The 14,661-nt window shown below is 44.9% G+C and overlaps 1 protein-coding gene across 1 annotated transcript in view; it reads left to right on the forward strand.

The window, feature by feature from the left end:
* The window catches only part of zanl (zonadhesin, like), a 45,140-nt gene that overhangs the window by 23,713 nt on the left and 6,766 nt on the right, over positions 1 to 14,661 (forward strand). Inside the window, exons 62-84 of the mRNA XM_088422313.1 lie at positions 32 to 177; positions 306 to 449; positions 961 to 1,068; positions 1,743 to 1,912; positions 2,865 to 3,067; positions 4,366 to 4,510; positions 5,553 to 5,803; positions 5,879 to 6,053; positions 7,115 to 7,223; positions 7,654 to 7,748; positions 7,830 to 8,006; positions 9,258 to 9,611; positions 9,812 to 9,909; positions 9,985 to 10,131; positions 10,196 to 10,360; positions 10,708 to 10,835; positions 11,279 to 11,550; positions 12,250 to 12,458; positions 12,794 to 12,938; positions 13,133 to 13,383; positions 13,974 to 14,103; positions 14,178 to 14,382; positions 14,460 to 14,621. Coding sequence (XP_088278439.1) covers positions 32 to 177; positions 306 to 449; positions 961 to 1,068; positions 1,743 to 1,912; positions 2,865 to 3,067; positions 4,366 to 4,510; positions 5,553 to 5,803; positions 5,879 to 6,053; positions 7,115 to 7,223; positions 7,654 to 7,748; positions 7,830 to 8,006; positions 9,258 to 9,611; positions 9,812 to 9,909; positions 9,985 to 10,131; positions 10,196 to 10,360; positions 10,708 to 10,835; positions 11,279 to 11,550; positions 12,250 to 12,458; positions 12,794 to 12,938; positions 13,133 to 13,383; positions 13,974 to 14,103; positions 14,178 to 14,382; positions 14,460 to 14,621 — 3,989 coding nt within the window. The remainder of the gene's footprint in view (positions 1 to 31; positions 178 to 305; positions 450 to 960; positions 1,069 to 1,742; positions 1,913 to 2,864; positions 3,068 to 4,365; positions 4,511 to 5,552; positions 5,804 to 5,878; positions 6,054 to 7,114; positions 7,224 to 7,653; positions 7,749 to 7,829; positions 8,007 to 9,257; positions 9,612 to 9,811; positions 9,910 to 9,984; positions 10,132 to 10,195; positions 10,361 to 10,707; positions 10,836 to 11,278; positions 11,551 to 12,249; positions 12,459 to 12,793; positions 12,939 to 13,132; positions 13,384 to 13,973; positions 14,104 to 14,177; positions 14,383 to 14,459; positions 14,622 to 14,661) is intronic.

Below are 14,661 nucleotides of genomic sequence, written 5' to 3' on the forward strand. Positions count from 1 at the left end.
AAACTCGTTGGTCATCGCTGCATCCCGCCAGGTGAACGGGCTCCGAGTGGCGTTACCTCACTCGCCGTCTCCAATGGTGACGGTCAGTCGCGCCGGTCAGTACGTCACCGTGTCGACGTCCTTTGGTCTCCAAGTGCGCTGGGACGGGAACCATTTTGCCCAAATCTCTGTTCCCAGGTTGGTCATTTGTACCTGGCTTTTTCACTGCCACTTTTCTTGTCTTGCTCGTCCACTTTATCATTGCAAATCCTATTGGCATCAATTGTCTTCTTCGCTTTTGATGTGTCTTTTTTTGGGGACGCCAGCTCCTACAATGACCAGATGTGCGGCCTGTGCGGCGACATGGACGGGAATCCCAAGGACGATTTTACCAAGCCGGATGGCGTCCTCGTCACCAACGTCAACGACTTCTGCAACAGCTGGCAGACGGAAGAAGACGAGGACGACTCGTGAGTCCCTGCCTTCGGAAATATGATGACTAATAATCTGAATTCCCACGGGAGAGGATTAGGGAAATCTGACTTTATTCTGCTAAATCTTACTTTAAGGCAGGGGGTCAAACATACAGCCCGCGGGCTGGTTCTGGCTCGCAAAAGGTTTTGGAGCCTGTGAAATGATTTTGTGATTTAAAGTATTTTCAGTTTTATGACTTTGTATTCCGGTATTATTACAACTTTTTTTTTATAGTATATTAATGTTAGGTTCAGGCAACATGGAACAGTTAATAATTACCAAACAGGAAGGAAGACAACTTGGTTCTTTTTCTCGCGAGGAGAACGGACAGGAATCTGACCTTCTCAGATCTCCTTTCCTCATACTTTCTTCACAAATAACAACAATGGAAACATCCATCCCTATTAATCTACCAATATACTGATAGCAATAAAATATATATTTTATTGATTTTATTTCTGCCACATTATGAAGTTGTTGTTGTTGCATATTTTTTTCATTCCTTAGGTGTACGCCCGGCACCAAGCCTGACCCAGATTGCGACCCCAAACTTGAGGCCGAGGTGGTCAAACCGGAAAAATGTGGAAAACTCAACGACACCGCTGGACCCTTCCGGTGAGTTGCTTGAGGTGTTGCTCAATGATTTTATATGTTCATTTTGAGTTTATATGTCACAGTGACTTTTTTTAAAATGATATAGCTCAACTTTTTTAAGCCTCCTATTATGTTTGCGTCGATATTTATGCAGATAGATGACACATTGAAGTTTTTTAACTTTATTTTTTTGTGTGATTTTTTTTTTTTTAATTAAGCCTCCTTCAACACAGACTGAACATATTTGGAAATAAAAACAGCACCAACATATTTTCAACACAACAACCACTCACTTGGATTGTTTGACTATTGCACCAACACAACAATCACACGCCCGACTGCTCAAAATCCATTCTTCAATAGCGTCTTCTTCCGTCTCCCGGAGATAGCCCCCTGGTGGCTAAACTGCAGAAAAAAACGCACTGAACTCTAAGCAGCAGAGTTCAAAGCGTGAGAAAAAAGCAGCAGTTTATAGACTGAAGTTGATGGTGCTTGAACTCTCCAATGAGTTCATTTAAGCCAAAATATAACAGTTAATCAGCATCCACCCGTTAAAATTTGAATATGTCATATTGCTAGAATCAGATTATAATTATTGTTTTCCACGTCGGCGTGCGGACTCTGGCTGACAGTAAAGCAGACACGCACGTTTGGAGTTTGAGTTAACACGCGTGCGCTTCCCCCGCCTGCTTCAGGGAGTGCGTGGGCGTGGTCAACCCCGCCCCCTTCTTCCAGAGCTGCGTCTACGACATGTGCCGCTTCGACGGGCAGCAGCGGGTGCTGTGTGACCAGCTGCAGGCCTACACCGAGGCCTGCCACAGCGCCGGAGCCAAAGTCCACCAGTGGAGGAGTCCTCATTTCTGTCGTAAGTGTCTCACGGATAACCTTTGACCCCACCAGCGCTCATCTTTTCTACGCATTGAAAAAGCAATATGCAGGGGACATGAAACATATTTGAAACATATGCGATTTCTTTGTAAAATTACTGTATTTTCCGCACTATAAGGCGCACCAAAAAGCCTTAATTTTTTGAAAAAGCTGATGGTGCGCCTTATAATCAGGTGCGCCTTATATAGGGATGAATATTGAGATTGGGATTGGTAGATGGGGAACGAAGTGATAAAGGAAGCTTTACCTGTTTCTTTTGTGTGTTTACGGTTGAACATGGTTGCTCATATTGACATTGAGTTATTATGCTATTGAGATTTTAGAGTTATTATTTGAGTTATTATTGGAATTACTTTGAATATTATTATATTGTGATTGAAAAAGTTTTAAAGTGTCATTAAATGAGGGTGCGCCTTATAATCCGGTGCACCTTAAAATGCGGAAAATATGGTACAAGTACAAGCATGAAATGTAGCCTGTATAAAATACATAATAATAATCTCGTGAAAAATGAATTTCAAGCCATAAAACTCTGAAATAATCAGGTAGTTATTGCAAAATAAATTTGAACTGCGTGGCCAGGAAAAGGAAAAACAACCGCTTGCAGAGCATTCGGCGTTACACTGGCGCAGTGTTCACTGACCGCTCACAATGTGGGAAATCTGAAACACACTTGACTTGCAACAAATATGTAAGTTACGGATATGAAATCAAGAGATTTATTCTGTTTTGCAATGTGTGTCATATACACCGTAACTTATAAATAAAATGGGGGAATTATAGTATATATCCACATACTGTAGATCTCTTAAAAATAAATCTAAAATTAAAGATAGAATCAAAACACAAATAACACACACCAGCAAACAGTGAGATGAGGAAAAATTGTTGCCAGCCGGCATCCCATTGGACAATCTTTGCACTTGCAGCCCTGGACTGCCCCGCCAACAGCTCGTACTCGCTGTGCGTGAGCTCGTGCCCGGAGACGTGCGCCGGCGCCGCGGGTCCGCCGGGCTGCGGCGACGTCTGCGTGGAGGGCTGCGCCTGCGACCCGGGCTTCATCCTCAGCGACGACAAGTGCGTCTCGCTCAAAGACTGCGGCTGCCTGGACACCGCCGGCGCCTACCATCCCGTAAGTCGGGCCCGAACACGCCCTTTTACCCTTCTGCCAATATTTCTACGCTTGCATACGTGACCTTAATCCTCTCAAACGCACACAACTGACATACTCTCACACAATTACCGAAACCCTCTTGCACTCATCTCTTTGCCTCACTTCACTGACTAAAACTCCCACACGCAACTACGAATGTATTTGATTTCATGCATAAAAATGAATCTCACTCACACTACTGAAAATGTTTTCACTCATACATAGCACCGAAACAGACTCAGTGCTGACTGTTTTTGCTCTTACATGCACTTCTGAGATGCTCTCACATGCGTGGTCCTCACACACACGAAAACACTCAACACGCGACAAAAAATTTTGCGCTCACACCTGCTACTGAAATGGTCGCATGCATGTGACTAATACACCCTCCATAAAACAAGTGAAATGCTCACAAATTATAAAAACACTCTCACACATGCGCTACTATAAAACACACTCGCACAAAATAAAGAAAATGTTATCATTTATTGATACTGAAACGACTGCATGCTTTACTCTAACTCACACGACTCAAAAACTCACATATTACTGAAATGATCTCACACATGCAACTATAAATGTGTGATTTAATGCATAAAAATGAAACATTCTCACGCACACTAAAGAAAATGTTTTTACTCAAATATAGCACTCAGACTAACTGCTGACTATGTTTTTGCTCCTACATGCACTTCTGAAATGCTCTCACATATGCGAGTCATCATACACACAAAAACACTCGACACACTACAAAAACGTTCGCGCTCACACTTACTACTGAAAAACTCATGGGTTCGGAAGAAAATGTTTTCACTCACAAGACTGGCACTTTGTCACATCTTTGACTCATTTGTTCAAGAAAAAAAAACTCACATACTGGAATCTCACACAACAGAAACAAATACACACACTGTAAAGAAAATGTGTTTTGTGTATATTTAAACCTTCTCACACACACTCCTAATATGTTTTCATATGTAGCAAAATGCTTTAGTCTAACTCTTACGCACAATTCAAAAACTCACAGGTCACTGAAATGTTCTCACACACTACTAAACACTCTAACTACTAAATGCTCACACAACTTCAAAACTCGGGGGTTCTGCAGAAAATGAACTGAAACTGAAACAAATGCATGCACTGTACAACAAATGTTTTTGTTTATTCATTCTGAAATGTTCTCACACTCTGCTTATTTGCTCTCATACGCCTGTAAAATGCTTAAGTCTAACTCATACACGGTGTGGTGAGTACAATGAGCTGATTTTGTGTACCAGGTGGGCGACGACTGGTACTTGGAGGGCTGCAAGCAGAGGTGCAAGTGCCAAAACGGAGGCCTGATTAGCTGTTCCAACAGCAGCTGCAAAGTCGGCGCCGAGACCTGCCAGCTGCATGACGGAGAGTACCACTGCCGCCCTCTAGGTAGCGTATTTGTAACTTTACCAACAAATTCAGATTTGTGGAGGACAGGCATGGGACGATATCACATTCTATGATAAGCTTGAGCAAAAAAGTCACGGTATGACGGTGCAGTGGTCCGCCTCACAGTTAAGAGACCCGATTCGTAATCCAACTGGCTCCGGCCTTCCTGTGTGGAGTTTTCATGTTCTCCCCGAGCCTGCGTGGGTTCTCTCCGGGCTCTCCGGCTCCCTCCCATGCGCCAAAGACATGAATGGCAGGCGTACGGACACTAAATTGTCCTTAGGAGTGATTGGGTGCGTGAATTGTTGTTTGTCTCTGTTTGGTCTGCAATTGGCTGACAACCAGTTCATAGTGTCCTCCGCCTACTGCCTGAAGTCAGCTGGGATAGGCACCAGTAAGCCATTAAACTACCAGTGATGATAGTTTATTTCAATTTAATCGTTCAACTACAATACGTATTTTGTTACGTATTTTATGTCAATGAGTATTTCTTTTTCTCCCCCCCCCCTCACTCCCCCCTTCTCCCTCTCTCTCTACCTACCCACCCACCACCCCCCGCTTGCTCACTGAAAGCTCATAGCTTACTCAATAACTTCCCAGATAGCCGTCTTCTTTTGTTTGCATGGGAGAAAAGGTTTGCTTGTATTCCATGTTTCCCACACTTTGGCTCGATAGACTGCTCGAGTTCGACCTCAAGCAATATCGAATAAAATTCTCAGTGAAAGTAACATATGATAACACGCTACCCACAGCAGTTAGCCGCAGTAGCAAACTTACAGTGCTACTGAAGCCGATGAACCAGGAAATTGACAATGTGATTGGCTGCTGCAGCAGAGGAGGACTCTCGTGTGATACACAACGAGCGCTGCACACTGCAATTGCCCATTAAGGCAGACGACGTGGGAGGGAAAAAAAGACAGACTAAGCATTGACCTTTAAAATCGCAATAAAGTGCCAATCCAGTTATCGGGCCATGCTTAGTAGGCCCGTAGTGGCCATAGTGTGTATTGTGGTAGTCTGAACATCATTTTTCACCTAACAGGAAATGGTTTGTGTTCGGTATCCGGTGACCCGCACTATACCACCTTTGACAAACGCACGCACCACTACATGGGAGCGTGCTCGTACACGCTGAGCGAGCCGTGCAACGCCTCGTCTTCCGGCTTGCCGGACTTCAGCGTGGTCACCCAGAACGAGCGGCGGGGCAGCAACAAGAAAATCTCCTACGTCCGGGCCGTCGTCGTCCAGGTCGACGACGTCGCCGTCATCCTCGGCAAAGGCCGGACTGTCCAGGTGCGTCCTTTTTTCCGTTAAAATGAGAGCTTTTTGTGTCTGCTTAGTTACTAATAATGTGTGTGGGGCCCGTAGGTAAACGGGACGGCGGTGATCCCGCCGGTTGCGTGGATGGGCGTCGACGTCTACTTGAGTGGCAAGTTTGTGGTCCTGGAGACGTCTTTCCACCTGAGGGTCCGATTTGACGGCAATCACCACGCTGACGTCAGCGTGCCCACTTCCTACAATGGGCAACTTTGCGGAATGTGCGGTAAGAATTTCCTTGAGACAAACCTCTTTTTTTTGGGCCTATTTGCTGCAGAAAGAAGGAAAATTCTTTAGATTACACCCAAATATTGTAATTTTGTGGTGAAAAAAATCACAAATTCATAAAGAATTCATTTGAAAGTGTTTCATGTTCTACCAAAAATCAATGGCGTTGAATTATAAAGCATATTAAGAGAAAAGTTCTAAAGGTTCAAGGTCAGTTTGGGATTTCGCAAGAAAGGTTTCTCTTTCTTGAAATAAAAAACATCACAACAGCGCCGGTTAATTTTATATTCACTAGGTCGCTAATATATAACAAAACAAGCACACTGAAAATAACAACAACAAATAACGTGTGTTTTTTTTTATTCTATTATTTGCCCTATTTATTCAACCCATTTAGTACCCTCTTATTTTAGACCTTCCTAAACATTTTCTCTCATCTTTCAAGTCCGACAGAATATTGATAAAGATTGATTTCCATTCCTTACTTAGAATCACAAGTATGTAATGTTTGTGTAGTATGTTTGGCAAGACCGCATTCCAAGGGTCACTTATCACTACAGTGCTCAATTGGCTTAATATTAGATAAGCACTAGTCAAGGGTGTCAGCTACCTTCCTTCAAAAAATGTATTTTATTATTTATTTATTTTATTGGTATTTTAATATGCATCATTTAGAGCAGTGTTCCCAGTTTCATTGGATACTTGCTGTACAATGACAATAAAGGTATTCTATTCTAGTCTAGTCTAATCTAGTCTAGTCTAGTCTAATGTTACACAAAAACACCAACTTTTCAGTTTAACATTAAAAGGTGATCATTTTACTCCAAAGATGTGGCAAAACTTCCAACTGACAAAAGCTAAATCGAATCCCAGGGTTGTTCCAGAACCAAAATATGTGATATTCGATGAAAGGTCAGAAAATCACCAGGTAAAGTTAAAATTTTGCGAGGAAATGCTTATTATCACGCCCGCAAACGAACTCAGAAAAAATCCGGATGGGTGAATATCTGAAACGGATGGCATTCATTGGCATGAAAGGCAATTTTTTTTCCCCGACAGGAAATTTCAACGGAGATTCCAAAGACGACAACCTGAAACCGGACAAAACGGCCGCTTCCAGCACCAGTGAACTGGGAGACAGCTGGCAGGTTCCCGACACAAGGCCCGAGTAAGTTTACAAGGATTCAAACTCTTCCTTTTCGAGTGGACATCGGCTGACATTTCAAGCCTTTAAAAAATATTTATAGGGTATATTATTTTGCTTAGAGAAATAAAATTGAATAATTCATATTGAGATTTACTGCGCATTCATATTAAAAAAAATCTGTAAATACTGAATCAGATCATTAACCAAGCAATCCTTAAAGGTAAATACAACTGAACTCCACTTAAGGAGGTGATTTTATTCAGTACGAATATAGTCCCAGAGTTTCTTTAAATCAGGCATTCTGTTTCAAGTCCTTTTTTGTTGTTGTTTTTCATCCCGAAATGCTTTTTGCTGGTTGGGGTTACTCAGCAGAACAAATTATTTGACAGGGGGTGCATCATTGAAAAAATGTGAACTAAACAAATGGTGAATATCATTGCTACCTGTTTAGTTGTACCAACGATGGCGGGCTGGAGGACTGCGAACCACAAGTGGAGGAAAACGCCCAAAAGACGAGCAGCTGCGGCATGATTGCCGATCCCAACGGTAAGGCAACAAAAAAAGTCTTTATTTGCGTGGGGAGTCCCATCCAAAAAATATATTTATGTATGGCTTGTACATCCTCAGGGATCTTTAAACCTTGCCACTCGGCCGTCCCCCCCGGGCCTTATTTGGAAAACTGCGTGTACGATATGTGCGCCACGGGCGGGCAGACGGTGGCGCTGTGCCAGGCGCTGGAGAGCTACGCCGACATGTGCGCAGCGGCTGGAATTCCCATCACCTGGAGGAACAACACCTTCTGCCGTGAGACCATCACAATTTTAGAAGAAAATAAGTCCCCACGTAGATGTACTTTTTCATGAATGAAAGATGTCAGGAAAAAAAAGTTCATTCGTTTAGTTTTCCTTATTTTTATTTATTCAATCGGTTTCAATTAAAGTACCCCTGGTAATAACGTTTTGTTTTTTCCACAAACCAATTGATAACCGTAATGGCAACATGTTGCGATTTTGAAAGCCACGGTTATTTAAAACCATCCAGATCCGACAACACCGGTTATTTTTTCCCCCTCTCCAGTTGCCTTCCTTACGCGTGCAAATTGCGGCCAGCAGTGGGAGCTTCCTCTCGTTTTGACTTGTACTCTTTGGTTGCCGCAGCCAAACAGGAAGTGGAAGCACTTCCTGGTTTTATCGCGTGCGGTAATCGGTACCACTGTATGTTAGCGACTGCAGCTAATTACCGCGGCTAACGCGGCTAACATGTTTATGCTATTTTTACCGAGCGTTTTATGGCAAGAAAGGAAACCCCAAACTACTACCACTCGGCGGTAGTTAATTTCAAATAATCATTTTTCTAAATATTGTGCATTTATGTATATTTTAATGATATTATTGTGCATGGTCAATATTTGTTATTGTAGCAAATGCGGTATTATATCGTTTGTTTTTAAAAATAAAACTATATAATCCCTAAAAATGGCTTCAAAAAAACAATTTAAAATTATATTATTTAGAGCTGCATTTCCAATACCGCAATATTTTCGTTTTCGGTTATCATAGCGTCAGATTCTGCTATCGTCCATGCCTACCGGAAACTCTCCGTTTTACAGAAATACTGTTACAGTGGTTTGAGAAAAATGGTGAAATTGACAGATAATCATACTTTTGTAAGAAAAAATTGAACATTATTTTGTAGACAACAAGACAAGAAATTACCTGATGGTTGTCATTTTACATTTAAATCAATTATTGGCAAATTGCCAGATGGTTGCAGTTTTACTTTACAATTTTAATATTTTAAACACTTTAAGTTGGAAAAAAAGTTAGGTTCCCGACAAACGTAGCCAGTGGACCAGAAAGTCAAAAGTACGTTTGAAATATTTTCAGAAAAAGTCTGAAAGTTACCATAAAATCATCAATATTATGAGACGTCAACATCCCATTCTATGTTGTCATTTTTCAACTGCAAAAAAATTGTAATCACCAGTTAAATATTAGGTGTTGGAATGGAGCGTTTTTGTCGCGAGTAACATAGGATCCTTTTTTTTATTCGTAGCTCTCAAATGCCCCAGCGGAAGTCATTACACGCCGTGCGGGTCGGCCTGCCCCCAGCCCAGCTGCCAGGATCCGGCGAGCCCCGAGGGCTCCTGCGACCGGCCCTGCGTGGAAGGATGCCTGTGCGACCCGGGCCTGGTTCTGAGCGGCGACAAATGCGTGCCGCTGGCCCAGTGTGGCTGCAGAGACCACGAGGGCAAGTACAGGCCGCTGGGCGCCACCTGGTTCCCGGAGGCCGACTGCTCGCTCCGCTGCCGCTGCGACGCCCAGCGCAACGTCACATGCGAGCCGTGGCGCTGCAGCCCCGCGCAGGAGTGCAAAGTTCTGGACGGCGTGCTGGACTGCCACTCCACCGGTAAGACGTCACACTCCCACAAACATCACCTTACCCGAGACCAGTCCTACTCAAATCTCTTGATTTAGGGCATGGGTGTCAAACATTCGGCCCACGGGCCGATTCTGGCCCACAAATGGATTTAATGCGGTCATTGTGATATATTTTCACTTGGAATTTTATCCAATCAAGTGTGAATTTGTGCGGGTTGTTTTGCGCAGGCAAAGGCGTGTGCCACGTGGCCGGAGACCCGCACTACTACACTTTTGACGGCCAGATGCACACCTTCATGGGCACTTGCACCTATACTCTAGTCCAGGTACCACGGCATTTTTTGGGTGGGCCGTGCTCGAGATGGACAGCGTGACGGCGTCTTTTCCCGTGCGTGCGGCAGGTATGCAACGCCAGCATGGTGACGCCGTTCCGGGTGGTGGCCAAAAACGAGGAGCGCGGGCAACCGGAGGCCTCTTACGTGCGCTCCGTCAAGGTCTACCTGCCTCATGACATCCAGATCGAGCTACAAAAGGGCCGCAGGGTTCTGGTAAGGCCGCAAATCCCGACTCGCGAGGCTTCAAGTTTACAGCGTTTTCCTTCCCCGCTCGCAGCTCAACAAGCGGCGGGTCCGAACGCCAATTTCCGTGAACGAGGCGGGAGCCAAGGTGATCACCAGCGGCGCTTACAGTCTTCTGGACACCGACTTTGGACTTCAAGTGAAATTCGACGGCGTCCATCACCTGGAGATCACCGTACCCGGCCAATACTTCGATAAGGTACGTATCGCCTGCCCATGGGGGGATAATTTATTTATTAAACCAATTTCAGCAGTTCAAAGTTTACATCGTGTCGAGAATAAACTCATTATCAAAGTTCGTACACTGACCGATTAGGGCTCACCTGTTTTCTGGCTTTGTCCTCATGACATTTGCAAGCCGAGCTGTGATCGGTTGTTAAATGGACCCGTGATATAGTCAGCAAGTAGAATTTTTTTTTTTACAAAGGTGTGGATTGTTTAAAAAAATATTGTATTCATCCAATTAATCATACAGAATATATGAACATTCGGTTGCGTTATTTTGCTGTGGCTGAAACCTAATTCTTCTTTTTATGCGCACGTCAGCTGTGCGGCATGTGTGGCAACTACAACCACAACTCGTCTGACGACAACTTGAAACCCGACAAGCAACCCGCCAAGGACGTCATCCAACTGGGCAACAGCTGGAAGTCGGAGGGAGACAGCGATCCCGGGTCAGCAAGTGCTTCAATTTAGATTCATGATTACATCTCATCACAATTACAAATTGTACAGTTTTTTTGTTGTTGTTGTTGTTTTTTTTCTTATGAATAGCTCTTTTTTTAGAACAGTTTTTAGTGGCCTTCGATTTCACAGTTGTCAAACTCTAGGCCCGGGGGTCGGATCCGGCCCAACTCATCATTTTATGTGGCCCGCGAAATGCTAATTATGACTGGCTGAACATTTCAAGTTTTTTTCAAACTTGATCATTTTACCCTGCCCCCTCTTTTTCAGTTCTAATACACCCTCCCTCTTTTTTTAAGCACACCATGTCAACAGTTAAGGATAGTATAGACAGAGGGCCGCTAAAAATAGACGGTGGGCCACAAATGGCCCCGTAAGCTGTCATTTGGACTACATTTTTGAATTGACAACATCGTTCTGTTTTCGTTACTAGCTGTCAGCCAGACAAGCGACCCGACGTGCATCCCGACTGCACGGCGGAGGAAGAGGCCGCCTTCGAGTCCCAGTGCGCCGGCGTGCTCCTGTCGGAGAGCTTCCGGGCCTGCCACGCTCTAGTGCCCCCCGAAGCCTTCACGGGGAACTGCGTGTACGACATGTGCGAGTACGACGGCATGCCGGCTACGCTGTGCGACAACGTGGAGGCCTACGCTCAGGCCTGCAGCAGCGCCGGCGTCACCCTCAGCTGGAGGAACCGCACCTTCTGCCGTAAGAACGCTTTTGCAGGAAAAAAAAAAGAGACAAAAATTGTTACTGGATGCCAGATAAATATTACCAGAGGTGGGCAACTTGACTTTTTTTGCTGGTTCGACATTGGTCAGGCACAGGTCTACTTCTCTCTACGCCCATACTAATTATTTTTTTCTGTTTTTGCACTTACACTTAAAGTTAACACATGTCTGTGGTTCTACAGTTACACTGTAATTGAAACACAACTCAGTAATATAAGTGTAACACGAAAGCAAAGCCAGCTAAGGGGTTTAACCCTAGGCTATAATACACCATCATGTTTAATACAGGGGACAAAAATAGTTGAAACACAACTCAGTAATATAAGTGTAACACGAAAGCAAAGCCAGCTAAGGGGTTTAACCCTAGGCTATAATACACCGTCATGTTTAATACAGGGGACAAGAGTGCAATTAGCAATCATTTCCACAGGATGGTGTCATGCTTTACATGACTCTCAAATGGTGGATGTCAATTCTTATTTATAACTGCCTGCCCTACAACTATAGAAGACGGTTTGAATAACACATGTCTAAATTTCATCTGTCACATACACTACAAGCGAAACAAAGTATTGCTGTGGTTGAATTTACTAAAAGTCCATCAGTGCTGACAAATTGGCCACCTCTGAATATTACAAGAAAGAAATTGCAATAATTAATTTTTTTTTCTGGGCAGCATTACCATGCCCCCCTAACAGCCACTATTCGGACTGCACGGCGCCATGCCCCCCGACCTGCTCGGACCTGTTCCCCATCCAGTGCCACCTGCCGCCCACCAGCTGCGTGGAGGGTTGCCAGTGCGACGCCGGCTTCGTCCTCAGCGACGACAAGTGCGTTTCGCTGGAAAAATGCGGCTGTCTGGATTCCGACGGCGAGTACCACGACGTAAGTCGCCGAAAGCACACAGGAACGCCAAGCCTCAGATTCACCTTGCTGCCAAAATACTGATGCGCTATTTTATAGAGAAAAGGTTGTGATTGTACTAGATTGAATAAAAATGTCATCAGATAAAAAGTTGTAATTGTTTAAATTTGCACATATCAATGGTACATATCAAAAAATAGCTTGGCTATCATCGGCTCCTTTTGTGTTAGACTAATCCCCCTCAAACCTCCTTTTTCTAATTTAAATAAAACCTGGCTAATGTTAGGGTATTAGCCCATAGCACCAAAGTTATGAGTGGTTAAACTGTTGGGGTTTTTTTTCTTTCTTTTTGGTAGGTGGGGGACTCGTGGCTGGCGGCAAAATGCGTTTCCAGGTGCAGCTGTAACCTGGGCGGCCTGATCACGTGCACGGAGCACAGCTGCAATTCCAACTCTGTTTGCGACCTGGACAAATACGGAGACGTCTACTGCCGGCCTGCCAGTGAGTCCGCCAAAAACCAAATGAAAGATCGCTTCCACTAAGCTATGAATGGATTTATTTCACAGAATCTTGAGTGTGAACGGTATGATAAAGAATGAGGTGTTGTCATCCTGGCCACCCCAAAGAAAAACCTCTAGCTGGTTGTGGAATTCCATTTTCTGAAGTAATTTTTTTCCGTTCCAATTCGTTTGTAGATTTTGATAAGTGCACCGTGTCAGGGGATCCGCACTACCGAACCTTCGACGGTTTCACGCACCACTTCCAGGGGCCGTACACGTACGTCCTGGCGACGGACTACCAGGCCTCCCAGGGCTCGCTGCCCAACTTTACCGTCAGGGGCAAAAACATCCGACGGGGAGGGAACCGGAGGGTGTCCTTCCCGGACCAGCTCTTCGTCGACGTCTACGGCGTGGACGTACGCTTCATGCAGGGCAAGAAAGTCCTGGTACGTACGCAGCTTCTTTTTTGTTTAGAATTCTTCTCGCGCGTTCTTGTTTGTCAAAATAAGGGAAAAAAGTCCAACTGCGACATTCTGGCGTTTTACAAGAAAACCTCATGGATATTACAAGGGGGGCTAAATCACAAGCAAACAAGACATTAACGTTGCAAGAATACAAGTAGACGGTTGTAAATTTACCCATAATGTTCAATTTTTATGTAGTATTTTTATGAGAATTTGGTTGCAACTAAAATAGAGAAAACAGTTGTGGAGGTGCTGGAGTTTATAAAAGTAAAGTCACAATGTTAAAGGAAAAAAAAAACGTGGACTTACCAGATTCCAAAAAATGTCGCTGTGGACTGGTCACACTAACCAGCCAAAATTAAAAAAAAACACACACAAAAAAAAACAAAAAAAAACATAAACGTTTTTTCCAACCGCGCGGAGCTAATACGCTAAGATGGCGCGCTCTGCAGGTGAGCGGCGGGCAAGGATGGAGGATTGAACGGCTTTACAGACGCCTGTTCCGCACAGAAGAGCCGTTCGAAAGATTCGTTGCGTTCGTGAACATGGCATTGCTAGTGTTTGCGTTGCAGGTGAACGGGGAGAGCGTTTCGCCGCCTCTGAGTCCGGTAGAAGGATTGCAGATTAGCATGAACTCCAGGCAGGTTCAACTGACCACCGACTTCGGACTCACCGTGCGCTTCAACGGCAGAAGTCGCGGAGGTAAAGGAGCTTTGTCGGGCTGCCTCGCCTCTTTTTTTGGACTTGCTTTTTATGCGTTGACTTTGCGCATCCAGAGATCACCCTTCCCAGCACGTACAAGAACGCCGTCAGGGGGCTGTGCGGAAACTACGACGGAATCCGCAGCAATGAGTACGTCAAGCCTGACGGCACCATCACCAGGGACCTCAACGCCTTCGGGGACAGCTGGAGGGTCAGCGACCGTCTGGGGCGCGCCCCCCGCACCGATCTCGTGGCGCCCGGACACGCCCACCTGCATAGGTACAATCCTGACCGCGTTTACAAGAGATCCCTGATCTAAAAAAATAAATAAATAAATGAACTTTTGCGACGCTCAGGCGAGAAGTGGACACGGATCCAGATTCGGGATTCGAAACGTCCGACTGCTCCGAAGACCAGCTGGCCGACTACCACGGTCCCGCCGCGTGCGGCGCCATCACCAACTCCGTGGGGCTTTTCTCTACCTGCCACGCCGTCCTGGCACCCGGCACCTACCGCGAGTGAGTTCACCCAAAAGTTCTATCGCGATTTGACCTGAGT

Source organism: Hippichthys cyanospilos, chromosome 1 (assembly GCF_059441005.1).
Source record: "Hippichthys cyanospilos isolate Australia breed blue-spotted pipefish chromosome 1, RoL_Hcya_1.0, whole genome shotgun sequence".
NCBI lineage: Eukaryota > Metazoa > Chordata > Actinopteri > Syngnathiformes > Syngnathidae > Hippichthys > Hippichthys cyanospilos.